Source organism: Marmota monax, unplaced genomic scaffold (genome assembly GCF_021218885.2).
Source record: "Marmota monax isolate L192 unplaced genomic scaffold, Marmota_monax_Labrador192_F-V1.1 WCK01_AAM20220418_F8-fsc00018, whole genome shotgun sequence".
Classification (NCBI taxonomy): domain Eukaryota; kingdom Metazoa; phylum Chordata; class Mammalia; order Rodentia; family Sciuridae; genus Marmota; species Marmota monax.
The window spans coordinates 11,089,349-11,107,248 of NW_026692201.1; the positions used below are offsets into that span (position 1 = coordinate 11,089,349).

Sequence of the window (17,900 nt, forward strand, 5' to 3'; positions counted from 1 at the left end):
TGTAATTCTCTTTTTCCTTATAAGTCAGAATAGTACCCTTACAATAACTGATAATAAATACAGTTAGAATCTATTCTGGTCAAATAAATTTGAACAACAGGTGAATGAATGTCTTGGTGAAGTAAAGTTTTCCTAGTTCCCCTTCATGATTAAACTAGACTGTGAACTTTTTATTTTTTCTTTGATCTCAGAATTAAACTTCTGTGAAATTCAGAAAGTAATACAAAGGGCTTTGAGAGTTCACTCCATATATCCCCAAATTTGAATGAATCAAAACCATTTAAAACTAATGAAAATCTACACTGCATATTATTAAGATCTCCAAGAGAGGGAGAAGGGTGTGATTCCTAGAAAAGCTGTTCTAAGATTCAATGACCATTACCCTCAGATAGTTTTTATAATTATCCAAGAGTTTGAACATTATTTCTAATTATCTAAGAGTTTGAATCCATATTTCCCTTTTAAGTTGGAGACCAGTATCTAAATAACAGTCATTTCTATTGAACACAATTGTTTAATTGTCCCTCAGCATCTTCTCTAATTGTAATAATTTCCCTGTTTCAAAAATCTAAATTTCTAAACCCCTAATCATCATATAATTTTGTTTTGATCCTTCATTGCTTTTCACATCCCTCTGTTTGGTTAAGTTTGGAATTAGAAATAGTGGTCTAGAGCAGACTAAATTAGTTCCTGCCACTTTATATACTAGTCTATATATGTTTACATTTAAAATTGACTTGCCCTTCCAACCTGTGGTCACATCACTATTTTTTTTTTGTGACCTAAACTAAATCATAATTGGCCCTATGGTGCTAATGGTAATCCTTCTCTAATTTGTATTTCAAAAATGATTCCTGTCTATTAGATTTGAATCAGGATTCAATCACTCATGAAACTTTTAACAGATATTTCAAACTCTAATTTCATTGTTTTGACTTTATGACTTTCCTCAACTGTGAACCCAGGGTCAACCTATCCCCTCCATCTGTGACCTCTTCCCATGTTTATATATATTATATATATCAAATTTAATATAGAAGAACCAATTTAAAATTTCTCCATAATGTAGATAGTGTGGGGTATGAGTTAAATCAACTATCATGCTGCTAATAGGGGTTTTATATTTTATTAGGAAAATCTGCCTCATGTCTTGCAACAGAAGCACAGAGAAGATAGTCCATAGGACATAAAATACCATAAGTACTGTGATGTAAAACATCTGTGGGGCAGACAGCTGCAAAGGTTGGAAGGGAACTTTTGTGGGAACAGAAATATGCTGGTTTTTGTTGGCTTCCTCAATAATGAAGTTGACGGGAACACTGGTAGTTTTCCAAGACCAAAATGTCTCCATGTGAATGTACCTTCTGGGAGGGGGGGGACACTTTTAGAATACTCTAGAGTTGTGTTTTCATCTTCATAAGTCATCAGCAACACAGTGATATTTTTTCTTAAGACATCTCTTTGTAGGTATTTGTACACTCAGAAAATTATTTCCTTTTTTGGAATGGCCGCAACAAATGGCACAGATGACCAGATACACTGAGCTATGATGGAAGTCAGCTGTTAAGTTGACGAAAAAGCCACCCAACCCCAAAAGGAAGTCTGAGGTTTTTCATTCTGGGTTATATAATTAATTAACGTAATTGTAAGCAGACTTTCTTAAATGGAGTTCTAAAATTGTCAAAATCCTTTTTTTTTTTTCTAAAAACAAAATCACCTAAATCCTGGCTTTGTAAGGCAGAGATGTATTGCTAACACTTTGCTATATGACAAGGCTAAAAGACAGCAATAGCAAGCTGTAACGTAATAATTAACAATGATATATGTTTATTTAGTTTTTTAAATCTGAGTCCATTTAAAAAATACTATGAAAATATTTTCACAGCATTATAGAGAGTTGCTAGCAGAGAGCGTGGGTTGGAATGTAGGAAGACCCAATTCACAAGGCTTTTCTTTGGCCCCAAAGCAATATCACCTTCTTTTAAGTTAATTTCATCAGCCATGGAAATACTCAGAGGGAAAAGGTAAAATTAGCTTTTTTGTTGTTATTAATAATAATATGATTAGATTTTCTCTAATATGTAGTTTTGTAAAAGGTTATATTATGTTTCCATGGGAACTTTCTCTGTACATATTTTTTACTATTTCCCCAAAGAATGCTATTATAAGACAAACATGATATTTGGCAGTAAATGAGGTAACGGTTATGAAATTTCAGAGGATAGAGAATTGAATTAAAAGAAAAATAGCCAACCACATTTTGGGTCTTTAAGTTGTTCTTGTCAATCAAAGTAGACCAATACTTTTTTCAGGAAATGAAGGCAGAAAGAGTTTTTCCTAAAAAACGGGGAGAAAAAAAGATTATTTAACTTTTTTTTTTAAAAAGACTTCAGTTCTTTTTTGTTTTGTTTTGTTTAATTTTGTTTTAATAAAAGAGGATAAATAGTGACAGGATTTAAAGAACATTTACATGCACAACAATGTAAATGGTCACCAAGTTTTCCTTATAAAATTGATTATTCTGGGCTCTAAAATGGTTTAAGACATGATGATAGCTAGTAACAGCACGTGCCAGACAAAAAGTAAGGAACCTATTACTGCGCTATTCTGATTACTATAAAATCACATCATTTTATCATTAAGTTTTGACAGAGAAGATGGAGCCAAAAAGTACCTAATTTTGTTTCTCAAGAGGTCCTGTATGGGGATTATTAAAAAGAAGGTACCAGATATTATAGATTCTGCAGATATTACAGCTATTATCAGAGAGAATGTGCATTACCTGTACAACCAGCTGTAAGTCCTACAGGATGTAACAAAACAAGAATTATGAGTTTCCTTAGAATGCTTCCTATCTGAGTTCAGTGGCAACTAATTTTGATTTTCAAAAATACTAATTTCTTAAAAAGCACAGTATCTATATGCTAGGCTGCTGCAGTTTCCCTGTGTCAAGAAGGAGTTTTATTTATAGTAGTCATTTTAGTGCACTATTTAAATTTCTTTAAAAGAGCCCAGCCATTCTCTGTCAATCTGGAGACATTATAACATGGCTTTTGATGATGATACATTCCTTTATATTGCCCAGCTCTACCCTTTTCCTGATGCTCAGGGTGGATCCAGTGACTTGTAATTGTGGACATAAAACATATCATGTAGGCACTGTACTTCCTGTAAGTTTGTGTTTTATGTTAAACTAAGAGTAGGACCAAGACCCTGAAGAAGGTCAAACACAGTGTATAGAACATAGAACACAATGTAGAACAACACATGCCAACCAGCCTCTGCCAGACGCACTGTATAACTTATTAGAAACAAATCTACAGAGTTGAAAGGAAGATGAAGACAAATGTCCAACACCTGGAATCAAGTGAAGATTGGTATAAAAAAGTTTAATATCCTGTTTTTATGAAAGTCTCCACATGATGGACCATGTAATGGTTTGTAACTCAGTTGCATTTGATGTGGGTTTTTTGTTGTTTTGCAGTCTGTGACACTCCCTCTCCCCTGAGACGCTGTACAGTTTGAGAAGGAGGGAGGGTGTGGAGAGAGCTAGTGGCAGGGCACAGTAGCTTCCAGAATAATAGTGCCAAGTTTTCCCACTAGGTGTCAAGGTGCTGCTGTTGGTTATGATAAATAAGCTCCTGTGCCTCCAGAATCTGCATTTCCACTTTTTTGGACTTCTCTATATGTTGAAACTATATAGTGTTCAGTTTCCTTAATTGAGAACATACATTCATACCTGTGGGCAAAAATTCATTCCCTTATAACGTAAAACAACTTACGAATTTCAGTAACTGTTCAATTATCTCTCTTTGGGTTAAGTACAAATTTTAGACTCCTTTCCATCACTAAATACTTTGGGTTCACCTGAAAATAACACAGCAGCATTTAACAAACACTGGACATACAGCATTTTTTTTTTATTTTTAGTGACTTGTCTAATCAACTCTTTGAAATTATTTTTCTAGCTAAACAGAATATAACAGAGTCTACAACCATCGAATTGAACATCCTCGCAGAAACTACATCACCCAGTTTATCCAAAGAACCACAAATGGTACTCGACAGAACTACACCAATCATCCCTTTAGTCACCACATTACCTATCATTACAAAAAAGTTCCCTCCTATAGGAAATATGGTCAATTTTGAACAGAAAGCCACCACCCAATCTCAGGCGATCACAGACAGATTAGCCACTGTGTCACATACGTCTGTTGGGAGTTCTGAGAAGCCTTGGGATATGGACTACTACTCACCTTCTGCTTCAGGACCGCTTGAAAAGCCAGACATATCTGAAATTAAGGAAAGAATGCTCCAAAGTACAACTGTTATCTCCCAGCATGCTACTGATTCTTGGGATGGTATCATGGAAGATACAGAAACAAAAGAATCAGTAACACAGATTGAGCAAATAGAAGTGGGTCCTTTAGTAACATCTATGGAAATCTCAAAGCACACTCCTTCCAAGGAATCATTTGTAACCAAAACACCATTTGTATCCACAGAAATGACCTCAGAATCCAAAACTGAAGAGAAAACAGTAAGCACCACTCCTGATTTGGTGAGCACAAGTCACTCTGAATTCACCCTGGGAAAAGAAGATAGTGAAGACAGAACACTTACAGCTAGATCTGATCAGGGTACCTTGGTCCTTAGCCAAGTACCCGAAGTCATTACAGTATCAAAGACTTCAGAAGACACCACCCACTCTCAGTTAGAGGACTTGGAGTCAATCTCAGCATCCACAACTGTTTCCCCCATAACGATGCCTGACAACGATGGATCTTCGATAGACAGCTGGGAAGAGAAACAAACAAATGGTAGGATAACTGAAGATATATTTAGCCCATCTTTGTCTACTACACCTTTCCCATCACAGCACATTACAGAAGTAGAATTGTTCCCTTATTCTGGTGATAAAATATTAGTAGAGGGAATATCTACAGTTATTTACCCCTCACCACAAACAGAAATGACACAAGGAAGAGAAAGAACAGAAACACCAAGGCCAGAGGTGGGAACGGGTCCTCATACAGATGTTGGAATACAGGAAAAGTTCACCAAAGATCCATTTATAGGTAAAACAGAGGAAGAAGACTTCTCTGAAATGAAGCTCTCTATCTCTCCTTCAGATCAAATTCATTTTACACAATCTACTATGGAAATGACTACATCTTTTGATTCCCCATCATGGATGACAATGAAGCCAACTGTGAAGCCAACAGAAGCAAAAGATGTTGAGGAAGACAGTGTAACAGCTCTGGTTGGATTAGGAACAGATGGCTATCAAGGTACTGCCAAGTATGAGGAAGATATTACCACAGTGCATTCAACCCACAGTACTTTAAGTGTGGAGGTGGTCACTGTATCAAAGTGGTCATGGGATGAAGACAATGCAACATCAAAGCCTTTAGAGTCCACAGAACATGCACACTCTCCAGAATTTCCTCCTGTCTTACTCACCACTATGGGAGCAAATGGAAAGGATCAAGAAATCCCAAGCTTTACTCAAGATGGAGGAGATGAATTTTCTCTTATTCCAGATAGTGCTCAAAAGCCATTAGAAAAGTTCACAGATCATGGGAAATTCACAGTTAAATTTCAGCCAACTACATCTATTAGTATAGCAGAAAAGTCAACTTCTAGACCTTCAACCACTGAAGAAAGAGTTCCACCTACCACAAGCACAGGAGAACAAGTTCATGCAACCACAGAAGGAAGTGCCATGGACGAAGAAGAAGATATAGACATCTCTAAGCCAGAACCTACTGTCTCTCCCTTTGCATACACTTCAGATGTGGAAGGAGTAACATTTGTTAATTATAGTAGCACCCAGGAGCCTACTATGTATGTAGACATGTCCTATACCATTCCTCTCTCTGTAATTCCCAAGACAGAATGGGGTGTGTTAATACCTCCTGTTACATCAGAAGGTGAAGTTCTAGGGGAGCCCTCTCAAGACATACGTGTCATTGAACATATTCACACAGAAGCAACTGTGTCTCCTGAAACTCTGAGAACAACAGAAATCTCACAGGGAACAAGTCAGGAAGAATTCCCCTGGGATGAACCAACTTCAGGGAAACCAGTTCCTGCTCTGAGTTCTACAGTGGGCCCACCCAAGGGGGCAACCACATCATTGGATGAAGAGGGTGACGGATCAGCATTTACAGTCTCTGAAGATATATTAGGAACAGGTTTTACGAGAGTCCCGATTTTAGAAACAACCCCATTTGGAAAAATTGAGTCTTATCCACCTGGTGCTGTAACTGAGCACAAAGCAGAAACAGATGAAATGGTAAAACTAATACCAAGTGTCAGGCCCAAAGTATTTTTAACTCCAGAACCTGAAGAAAAATATGAAGCAGAAGGTAGTAGTACAACGGAATTTGCGTCACCTTTGAGTCCTTTGAGCACCCGTGTTACCCAGTTTGTAGAGGAAGCCACTACTGAGAAAAGAGAGAAAACCTCTCTAGATTATATTGATATAGGCTCAGGGTTATTTGAAAAGCCCAAAGCCACAGATCTTGCAGAATTTCCAACAGTCAAAGCTACGATTCCAAGTGACATCCCCATTGCCTTCAGCCCAGTAGACAGACTCCACACAATCCCAGCATTCAAGCCATCTACAGCATTCACTGAAAAACCACTTCTCATTGACAGGGACCTTGGCGAAAAAACAACACGAGACATGGTACTCATTGCACAATCAACATCTCATGTTCCTCCCACCACCCTTGTTGATATTGTAACTAAGAAAACAGAAACCGATATTGATAGAGAGTATTTCACCACGTCAAGTATTTCTGCTATACAGCCAACAAGACCACCCACTGTGGAAGGCAAAGAGGCCTTCAGACCTCAGGCATTTTCCACTCCACAACCCCCGGAGGGGACAAAATTCCACCCTGATGTAAATGTTTATATTATTGAGGTCAGAGAAAACAAGACAGGTAAGTCTTTGCTTTCTAGACATGCCTTTCAAGGCAATCAGCATTTTATATTGAAAGTTACTTTTTGGAAAAAATTAATCAACATACCAAATGCTGCCATTAGAAGATAACTGGAGTGTGAAAAAAAATGTATTAGCTTCATATATTTGTACAAGAATTGGAAGAATATGTTAAACAATTTGGAAGAATGTTAGATACAATTTTGTTTTATTAAAGTCATAAGAAGCCCTGCTTTACCATCTAATATAACCAAATCATCACCGTTACATCACTTCAGAACATGCAGAACAAAATGTTTTAATTTCAGTGTCTTTCCATACATTACTACTCAAGTGTAGCACTAGACTGTGTTAACATTCCATTGGTCTGTAACTATTAACCCTTGGTACTTACAATGTGGACAGCTAAAACATTTTTGCATATCCCTACTGTTGACAGAAAGACACCTAACCATTTGCTTTGATTTTTTTCGCCATGATTTTGCAGGTTTATTATACAACTTGTAGGTGGGTAATACGTCTCTAGTTTAAATATATTTTCATGCAAATTCAACATATTTTTAACCTATTGTTTTTAGTACCTTGATATGTTGTTTTTAGTACCTCAATGCGGCACTATTAGGAATGCAATCTAGCTCATTTCTAGGTGTTATTATAATTCTTTGTATCTAATGGAATTTCAGAAGATGGATATGTAAGCAGACCTTTGTTTGCAAACACTAGGCTGTAATATTGTTTATTTTATTATTTAACTTTTTTTCTCTAGGAATGTTTGCAATGCCTTCTATTCCAACTCAAATATTTTAGCCCTCTGACAGAATTCTTAAATGCTGTTTCTTTATACTGATTAATACTTGCAATTGTCATTATCAAAAGTGACTTATTCTTGCCTAATTCTTTAATTGCTTAATTCTTTTAAATTTGGTAAGTTGAGTTGAAAATGCGTAGCATATGCACCAGTGAATCATCGGCTTTGATGATGGGTCCATCAATAGATGAATTCAAGCTTGTCTCTTTTCATTTTAAAAGCTAAGATCACTGATTTTAGGAAATTGTTCTTTTCTAATTTTAATTTAAGAATTAAATGAATAAGCATTCATTTTTCCTTGACCTGGCTTTGAGAAGCCAGACTGCAAGGATATCGTTTTGGTGGGGTTTCTTACTGTTGGAATACTCCCTTTGGGTCTCATTTTTCTGAAGAGTGATGCTTTCTCTAGAGTGCTCAGGAGCACACCTGTGGGAAGCAGGCTGGTAGCTCTATTTTCAGGTCAGTTAGCATCCAGTTGGAAATATGGAAATTCATGGTTTCTATAGACTTTGTGTATCCAGAATTTTTTCAGTGTAAACTGTTTGCATGGCAATGAATAGTTGATAAGAGAACATATCCCCCAGCGCTGAACTTAATCTCCACTTCTCTGCAGTTTAAAGAGGCATGCTTTCCTTGTTAATAGTGCTGTTTCTTGGAAACAATTACATATTTCCTTTCTTCTACATTCCTTTTCTGTCTCTCAGAGCTGAGTAGAAAAGAGAAGTTACCAAGAAATAGGAATGATGATTACTGTTAGAAGGATTAGAAAAGAGAGAGAAAGATGTAACCATGGGGCTGGGGGGAAGTGAAGAGAAACAAGGAGGAAATTACTGCCAATACATAATTGGAGAATTTGGAAAAGTACTTGAGCAACTTATTCTATAGAGGTTTTCCTCAATTTATATTACTCTGTTAATGTAAATATTGAGTTGAATTGAATAACATAAAATGCAGTACAAATGTTCTTCATCTACCAATTCTTTTAAATGGGAGATTGTACATTGTTAGGACAATCAAATTACAAAATGGAACAAGCTAAGTTGAGGATACATAGCACCTTAGATTACCCGAGGAGAGTTGGCAGTCATTAGGAAAACAACAACAAAACACTTAAGTTTATAAGTGGTTATTCAAAACAGAGAATCTGAATAACCCAGCCTGAAGCAATTTATACTAAGGGTCTAGTTTTTTTTTAATATTTTTATTTTTAGTTGTAGTTGGACACAATACCTTTGTTTTATTTATTTTTATGTGGTGCTGAGGATTGAACCCAGGGCCTTGCATGTGCTAGGCGAGTGCTTTCCACTGAGCCACAACCCCAGCCCCTAAGGGTATAGTTTTATGTGAGTTATTGATATAAATTCATACAGACCTGGGAGATATGAATAGGTGTTTTTTTCCCCTCCCACTTTTAAAATGTGGAGCTCTGCTCCTCTTCCAGCTAATTTTGTTTTATGTTGATTTATAATTGGTCAGAAAACTGTGGAATATTTGTATGCCTCCATCAGGTGGGGTTTCAGTGCATGTGTAAGAGTGTGTGTGTGTGGAGGTATGTTATCTATTGAGCAATCTATTTATCATCTCTAGTTTTGTGTGTTCTATATATGCTGTCCTTAATAATAAAACCATTGTTTATTGTCTTTATAAAACAATGAGATTTATTTACTTAGGCCCAACTGCTTACTTACACTAATATTATTTGTTTCCAATAAGAAATTCAATTTTCCATCATTTTGAACTTTGGCAAGGGAAAACCCTAAAGCACATGTTCAATTAATGAGTTCTAAGGCAGGTGCATACATTAATAAGGGAAAGTGCAGATATGCCTGGAAAACTAACCTTTTTATGTACCAAGTCCCATTTTTTCCAGACTGGAAAATCCTTGGTGCATGTATAAACTTGTATAAATCTATTCCTCTGAATAGAATTGACCTTTACATATGCTTTGTATCTAAATAAGCAAAAATACCACCCATGCTACATTATACCAAGGCATTCATAATTTTTGCTGCACTCAGCAAGTCATATAAATCTCGATTTCTTTTTTTTAATGCTATGAAATAAAACATGCTACTCAGGACATGCTTATGTTATATTTGCTCAAGTGGATCTTAATAGCAACTTAAGGGTGCTGTGGCTGGAGGGCAACTGGTTAGCAGTTAAAAAAATCTGAAGGAACTTTTCAGCTCATTAAAGTTTTATGAGCTGAAAAATGCTATGGGGTGTGTTTAACAGTGGTTCAGGGGATACTGAACACTTGACTCCTGTCTATTTCAGGAGTAATTTGCACACCTGCATTTTGAAAAATTATTGAAAGGTTTTCTTTGTGAATACATATAAAGGCTACAGAGTTTGAAGGTGTAGGAAGAGTTTCAATTCTAGAATTTTTTTTAAAAGCACTATACTAAATCATTTGAAATGTTACAAGTTAATGTAATAGAACTATAAGTTTTTTAAAAAACTGATATACTGGTATCTTTAAGTTAGAGAATAATTTGGAAATCTGGACTTTAAATACCAATATTATTAGACAAATAATTAGTTATAACCTCAAAATAGGCAGTTCTTAGTTTTTTTTATATGAACGAGTTCATATACGCTACTTTGTGTCAGGCCTTCTTGATATTGTCTTGTTATATTTTCTTTTTATTGGTTTTATTATTTCTACACAAATATAAATATAAGGCAGACATAAAGCCAAAATTAAACTAAAGTGATATAAAAATTAAAGTACTGAAAAAATTACTAATATAATGCTATTACAGGTTAATTAGATTCTGAGGAAGAATTTTGGGCATCAAAATTAGAGTTCAGTTTGCTCAATTTCCTAATGGAGAATTATTATATATTATTGTTTATAAAATTCAGCATTAACTCCCATCTGATTAATTTTTTTGTCAATAAAGCTGAGAGATATAAATAAAGCTCAATAATTATTTTCTGAATACTGTGATGTTGTGGAGAGGATAAGAATAAGGAATATTGGCTCTGAGAACAAGAGATATCTGGTCAAATACCAATATTTATATTATTGATTGCATAGTCATTGCTTTTTAGACAGTTATGTTTATGCAAGATAACCTCATATAACTTTTAAAAATCAGGTACTTCCCTATCCATCAATTCCTAAAAGAGCATAGACACTGGAAAGACTAATTTCTCAGTGGCATTCTTTTGGTTTGTTGAGAGTATATAATTTAGGACTGGGGTTATGGCTTAGTTGCAGAGCACTTGCCTAGCATGTGTGAGGGAGTGGGTTTGATTCTCGGCACCACATATAAATAAGTACAAAATTAAAAGGTCTACTGAAAAAAAAAAGAAAAATAAAGGTCTACTGACAGCTGAAGAAAAAAAGAGTGTATATCTTAGATTTGGTTAATGTTACTATGGGAAGATACCTTCAATGGCAAGAGAATAGCATGGTGCTATTTGATAGCATGGTGCTATTTGATTCTGCAGTTCTTGGCTGCTTCTTTCCTGCAGAATTTCATATTCCATCCGCAAAAGAAGATGAGTTGGTGTCTGCACTGCATACATAGGTGGCTGCCTTTGCTGAGCTACACTTGTGGTTACTACTAGAGAAGCACATTTTTTTTTTTCCCTCTACAGGGCATTAGGATGTCTTATCCCATTGCTCATTGACTACCCACAGTCTAGAAAAGGATAGAGTTCTTCTTCAATTATTCAAATAATGAAAAGGGAAGAGAACTTTTATCTTCCCTTATTTCCAATAGTGTGATGGGGAAAAAATTGACCTGTTTCTAAATTATTAGTGATGTTAACACTGTACTGTAGATAATCCTTGTAAATGAATTATTTTGTATATGTAACACATACCTACACATACAGAAATGTACACAGAGAATTTCATTTTTCAAACTGCACTGTGTATTTTTTTAACTTACTAATCTTGAGGAAAACCTTTAAACAATTCAAAGTGTTTTCTTTAAAGGTTGAGGTTTAATAACAAAGGAGGTATTGTCTAGAAAGCCAAAAGACACTTTGATGTCTCCTTCATAAAATGAATACTTTCTGAAATTAGCATTGGCAATTACAACTTACCAGTACTAAAACTACCACCAAGGAAGAAGTGTTATCCAAAGAGAAATAACCACATAACTATTATTAGCAGCTATATTGAGAAAGATGAATTCATCATCTTTAAGCAGAGTATAGTCAGTCAAGAATCATCTTTAGGTAAAGCTACAACATGCCTGGTCCTTTTTCAGATATTAAAGGGTAGAGGGAGAAAAAAAAATAAACCATAGACTCTGTTGCCAAGCCTTTCAGTGCATATTGGGGAAAATATTAACATAATCAAATATAATTGTAGTATAGAAACATATAATTACACACTACATAGTATGGTATGACAGACTATAAGTGACAGAAGAGGTCATCAAAGGAAGGAATCAGACAAGAAGTTAAGGAATATTTCAAAAGAAGAAGACAATTAAGCCAATCCTGATCGAGTGGTAGATTAAAACCAAATTATTGGAATCCAGTTATTTGCCAGTTGCTTCCTAATCAAGACTCCCCAGTAGGGCTAAGAAACACCAAGTGTAACTACCCATTTTTAAAAATAGAGTAATGATCAGAGAAGGCATGGCCAGCTTCAGAAACAGAATGCCTTCTTAGGATTAACCCAAAAACCTACACATTGAAACCAGAGATATTCAGCCAGGTTTCCCAGGAAGGAGTGTTATTACACTTTTGTGTGTTTCAACAATTATTACATTTTGATAAAGATAGCATCTTCTGTAAGTGTGTTTAGCTTTTAAAATATATTCCCACAAGGTATCATGGCTTAGTACTACACACTTGCAAACTTAAATGGCATAAAAGTACTTTTAAAGAGTGTCTACATACTTAAAGGTGACTTAAAGGTATGTGATCTCTAAATTCAAGTTGAATCAGCAGAATCACAGAACAGGTACTCTAAGTTGCAGAATGTGGAGTCAGTCTTTCATTTGCTTATGTGCAATGTAGATCCAGAAATGTATTAATTTTCCTGCCAGAATGTTTTTACTAGAAGATGTATGTAATAACTAGTTTTATATAGAATATTTTCTGAAGTTTGACCCACATTCTTTCCAAATCACAGGGGTTATGAAACTGAAATTGTATATTGGTATATTCGTACATCTGTCTAATATGCCTAAGCATATGTATACATATATATCATACATACATATATTTTGTAATTTATTAAACAGCTAAATAATCACAGTGTACCAACTACACTAGAATTGGAGTTTTTGAAGTACACACCATATTATTCTGAATGAAAAGTCAATTTATTCTATAGGGTACAGGAAAAAGGTAATTGATGTAGTAGAGCCTTTGGAAAGAGACTTAGATTCATGGTCAACACTATCATTTAGGATCTATTTGGTCTTGATAAATTGCTCACCCTCTGTAGGTCTTATCTGTATCATAATACCACACCCTCACAAGATTGCTTCAAGTACAGGATTTCCACAGGCCAACTGCTGGGGTAGGCGTGTCTCACATGTAGTATTCCTTAAGTGAAGAAGGCAGGAAGCATGGTGCTTGGCACAAGGGAACTGCTTAGCACAAATGAACTTCTCTCTCAACTCCAGAAATTATTGTTTCTCCAAACTTCTAAATGTAGGAAATATAGATTGTTTTGTACTAAGTAGCTAAAAGTTAAACCATCTCAAAATTCAAGATGATTTATGTCTCAAGGAGCCCAGTATAATTGTACTTGGTATCTGCTTGACTGAAAGAGCATGTTAAAGTTTTAATCCTTTGTGGTTATGTTAGTTTAGGGTTATGCTGCTTTGTACAAATCAGAAGCAGCTACAGCCTTTATTGAAACTTCAATATAGCATTGATTCTGTTGTACCTCAGAGTAGAATTCATTAGTTTTATGGGTTTTTTTTTTGGATGTGTGTGAAAATTGGGCTTAGGATTTCAACCAACAACCAATTTAACTTTTTGTCAGAAAAAAAAAAAAAAGAGATTTTTTTTTTAACCACAATTCTTTACAAGTGTGTCCAGGTGTTGGGACTGGCCTCTTCTTGCTTATTCACAGACAGCATGGCCATTCCCTGCTGTCTTTTTGTTGTTGCCAAGGAAACCCCCAGTTCTCTACACAGGGATTACATTCTTCTTTCTTAAAAGCTCTTAGATCATTCATTTGTGCAATGAATAAAAAATGTATTCACAGGTCCAGACAGTGTTCAGAACTTTTTTGGGGGAGGGGTGTAGCTGGAGAGATGTGCGTGGTGAGAGGAGCGATAGTAATAAAAAGAAAGGAAAAAAAGAACACTCTCTGAGGTTGCATTTTAATGAGGTGAAGCTGAAAATTTTATGTTTTTAAGAAGATGTTGCCCATTTTTATCAGTTTAGAATATGTATAGCATTAGTCCTCAGTGAGACTACTTCTTCATATACAAAAACCAGTTGGTTGTGAAGAAATCAATTCCAGGATTAGGACATAATTAGCAAGGGTAGAGTTGTTTTAGTGAAAACTGGTGTATGTTTTTTCATGTGCATCTAAGTGTTTTGATTTTTTTTACAGCATAATAGAGATGATAGAAATTATGAAATTTTTAAACTAGAGCATCAAATGGACAACGGAGAACCTATTTAATTGCATTAAAGTGCTGTTCCTTAGAGAGTGCCCATTTTATTTTTTAGTATGAGTCATGAGGCAAGAAAATAAAGGATATAATATTCTTAAAAACAGTGAATTGATAATTTAGAGGAAAATGAATTATGGAGAACCTTCTAAATACTTGCTAGAATGTTTAGGGTAATTTATACAGTCTTTCTCCATAAATAAAGTCTAAACTGGAGATTTTTAACTCAGAAATAATCTCTGGTGTGAAGGGTAAAGTTTAATTGAAGTACTATATCACTGTGATATGCCCAACTTGTTTGCACAGACGTACAGTACAATCAGTGGCAGTAAACACCTTGACTGGCTTTTAATGACTTCATCTTTTCACCTTATAGCACAGTTTTCTTGATTCTCATGAGAGCAGTTCAGTTTATTTGTCCTTATGCTGTGAAAGGTTTAGTTTTTCTGAGATGAGAAAGAGAAAAGTAATATAATAATGTATAATTCTGGAGAATATGCTGGAATAGAATACAGTCGTCATTTCCCTATTGGAAATCTACTTCTTCTACTTTATTGGGAACCTACTTTACTATCCAAAGATAAAAATTCTCAGCCTATCTTCGAATGCTCACCCCTAGAACATGTTTTAGAAGTTTGTTGAAATACAGGCATTTGATCAACACATTATGTAACTGGGGAAAGGAAAATAACAATTTATAACTTAATTGGGAAGGCAACTTAAAGTAATTAGTAAGCAAGAGAGTATGTAGTAAGGGCCAATGCTTGCTCTGAACAGAATTTTAGAGACTAATATGAAATAAGTTAAGATAAGAATCATCTTTGGCAGGTAAAGTTTCATAAATGATCTCACAAGCAACTCAGGGTGCTCACCTGCTCCTGTAGCACCCATTTAGTTTTCCTGGAGGGCCCAGGGACAGGCCAGTCAGGCACCAGCTGCTGACCACTCATGATGCCACTTCGTGGGATGTTTGAGGAGTGATGGGAAATCACCCAGTGCTTAAATATTGCCCACACTGCTTCTTAAACCTGGTTATGTATCATGATTATCAAGGAGCCTCCAAATAAAAATAACCACAGCCCCCTCCCACTAGACACTTGGAATCTGAATTTCTAATGGTGGAGCTAAGACATTTGTATTTTGTTTCCTTTTTTACTTTATTTTTTTTTGTTAGATATTTGTATTTTAAAAATTGATCCCACATGATTTTGATGAACAGTGAGTGATGAACACAACTCTTAACAAAGGCTTTCTGAACTTCAGAGGCCAGTTAAAAGGGAAGGGCCCTGGGAGGAGGCTGTTTTCAGCCTTTGTCGGTATATATACTTATATGCCACCAATTTGGAGAGGAAAGTATTTATCTGACTCAGTGTTCCCTGAGTGAAATGGTGGTCTTTGCTCAGATCTGGAGGAGGGTATTGTTTTTTTACAGATGTTAAGGAATATTGGCTTCTGTAAATAAGGAAGAAAATAAAATTGAATATCATTGAAATCTATGTTTTTAAGATTCAGGAATAATGATAGTCGAATCAAAATTAGTAGTGAAGGATGGGAAGTACATTTTTAATTGCTTGGAACTATATACCTCACTTTGTTGTACTCCTATCTACTTCTGTCTGCAAACATCGGAATTAAAAGGAAATATGCTTATGGCTTAAGGATTCTTATGGCTTAAGGATTCTTTTGGCTATACTACCAAAGTGAGTTTGTGCAATTTATATTTACATTTGAGAAGTGTAGTGATTACTGTCTTGATATGTCTATGTGGATTTGAAAAGAAAATAAATGATTAAAAAAAGTATTGAGACTGTGCTTGCACCTTCAAATTAAGTAGATTTTATAACCACAAAAATCTTTACTGTTTGAGTTTTTGGTAAGATTTTGTTAATTGTATCTCAGACTTTGAGCTGTAGTTGCAGCCAAAGAACAACAGTCCTTCAGTCCAAGATACAGATCTTTCAAAGAAAGTATTGATCCAGCAGAATGTGGACTTTTTCATTCTTGATGATAAATACCTATGCAGCCATTCTTACAATGCAACTCTCAAAAGAGGGGCTAAGTGAGTAAAGTATGGAGAACATTATGTATTTAAAGGACCGTTCACTTCAATTTTGGCAAATGGAACTGAGGAAGGTGAGCAATAAATGAAACACCTAGGAAATGTATAAGTCAGAAACCACATGAAATAAATCTCATGGCATACACATCAAAGATATAGTCACGTGGGGCTGAGAAGTTTTAGAAAAGATACATAGAATGTCTAGGGTTTCATAACTGGATGGTCAATTTCAAAGCGGATGAACTTGACCATCCAGTGCTTGTGAAGCACTGATTTCCTGACAAGCCTAGAGTGAGAGTGGGGTGTGCAGGTGGCAGGGGGGAGCGAGACACAGAGATAGGGATATGGGCTGCTGGGCTCCAGTGCACAGACTCAGAGAATGACAAGAGAGAACTGAAGAAGGGGGCAGTGTAGGCCAGTTAGTGAACCATCTGAATACCCTGTTGGAGAGGCTGGGTGGAAGACATGACCAAAAACTACTGCCAACTTTGAACAAAGCAAGGGGCTTGATTAAAGATAAATTAGTGTTTGTAAAGTTTAGTAGATAAACTTCTAGGAGCTTAAAGAGGCCTTTGTTTGACTTTAGTTAAAGCTTTTGCTTACTTTTACGTCCTTTATTCTAAACAAAGCATTTTGCCCATATTAGAATATGTGGTTATCTGCGTATCTGTTATCTATCATCTGTCTATCACCTATCCATCCAGCAAGGGATTTGAAAATGTTAGAATGCTAAGTGAAGAGGGTAATGAAAGGGCTGTCCTGTGATAGGTTTTTGTTTATTTGCTGTATTTTTTAAGGAAAAATTTAGAGATCTAAATTACTAGAATTACATCATTTTCATATAGCTCTGTTTCACTGTTCAGAAGTTGCTCAAAGGTCCTAAAATTACTTGACTCTGCTCTCCAGGAAATCCCTCACTCTTCAAAAATAGGAAGATAGGAAATCCTTTAGGCCTTTTCTATAAGCAAGCCAAGCCCTCACTCGGTGGCATATCCTCAAGTCACTTAGGCCACTCGGCTGTATCTAAACACATTCTTTCCACTTGAAGGAACGACATTATTTGAGGATTATCTGAAGTTGGGAGAAGAGATGATTCTCATTTATCATCTCCATAGCATGTCTGCCTCTTAAAAGTGAGGCCATCAAAGCACTCATATTATTTATGCACATATATCCCTTTCTGGGTATAAACTTCATGAATTGAGAAATGTTGAACTTCTTGTACAGCACAGAAAGCTGTCATTTTGAGGTAATGTGCTCTAGTGGTACACTAAATGGACCTCAGCTAGCAGAGCTAATAGGGAGATATGGGTCACAGAACTCAATATTGATCTTTTGATCTTCTCCTTAGTCACTCTTATCCCTGGGAGGATTGAGTATTGATACAAATATCACATGATAGTTAATCATGGGACTAATTAGGGAAGCAAAAATATCTGACAAGACTTGGGAAAGATGTTGATACTATAA

At 35.7% G+C, this 17,900-nt stretch overlaps 1 protein-coding gene across 4 annotated transcripts in view; it reads left to right on the top strand.

Annotated features, from left to right (window-relative positions):
* Vcan (versican) overlaps positions 1-17,900 on the top strand; it is a 102,415-nt gene that overhangs the window by 39,646 nt on the left and 44,869 nt on the right. For 2 of the 4 annotated variants that reach the window (XM_058574466.1, XM_046428184.2), the window contains exon 7: positions 3,969-6,956. The exons of the other annotated variants lie outside the window; for them this stretch is intronic. In XM_058574466.1, the coding sequence (XP_058430449.1) occupies positions 3,969-6,956 (2,988 nt within the window). The remainder of the gene's footprint in view (positions 1-3,968; positions 6,957-17,900) is intronic. 4 annotated transcript variants of the gene reach the window in all.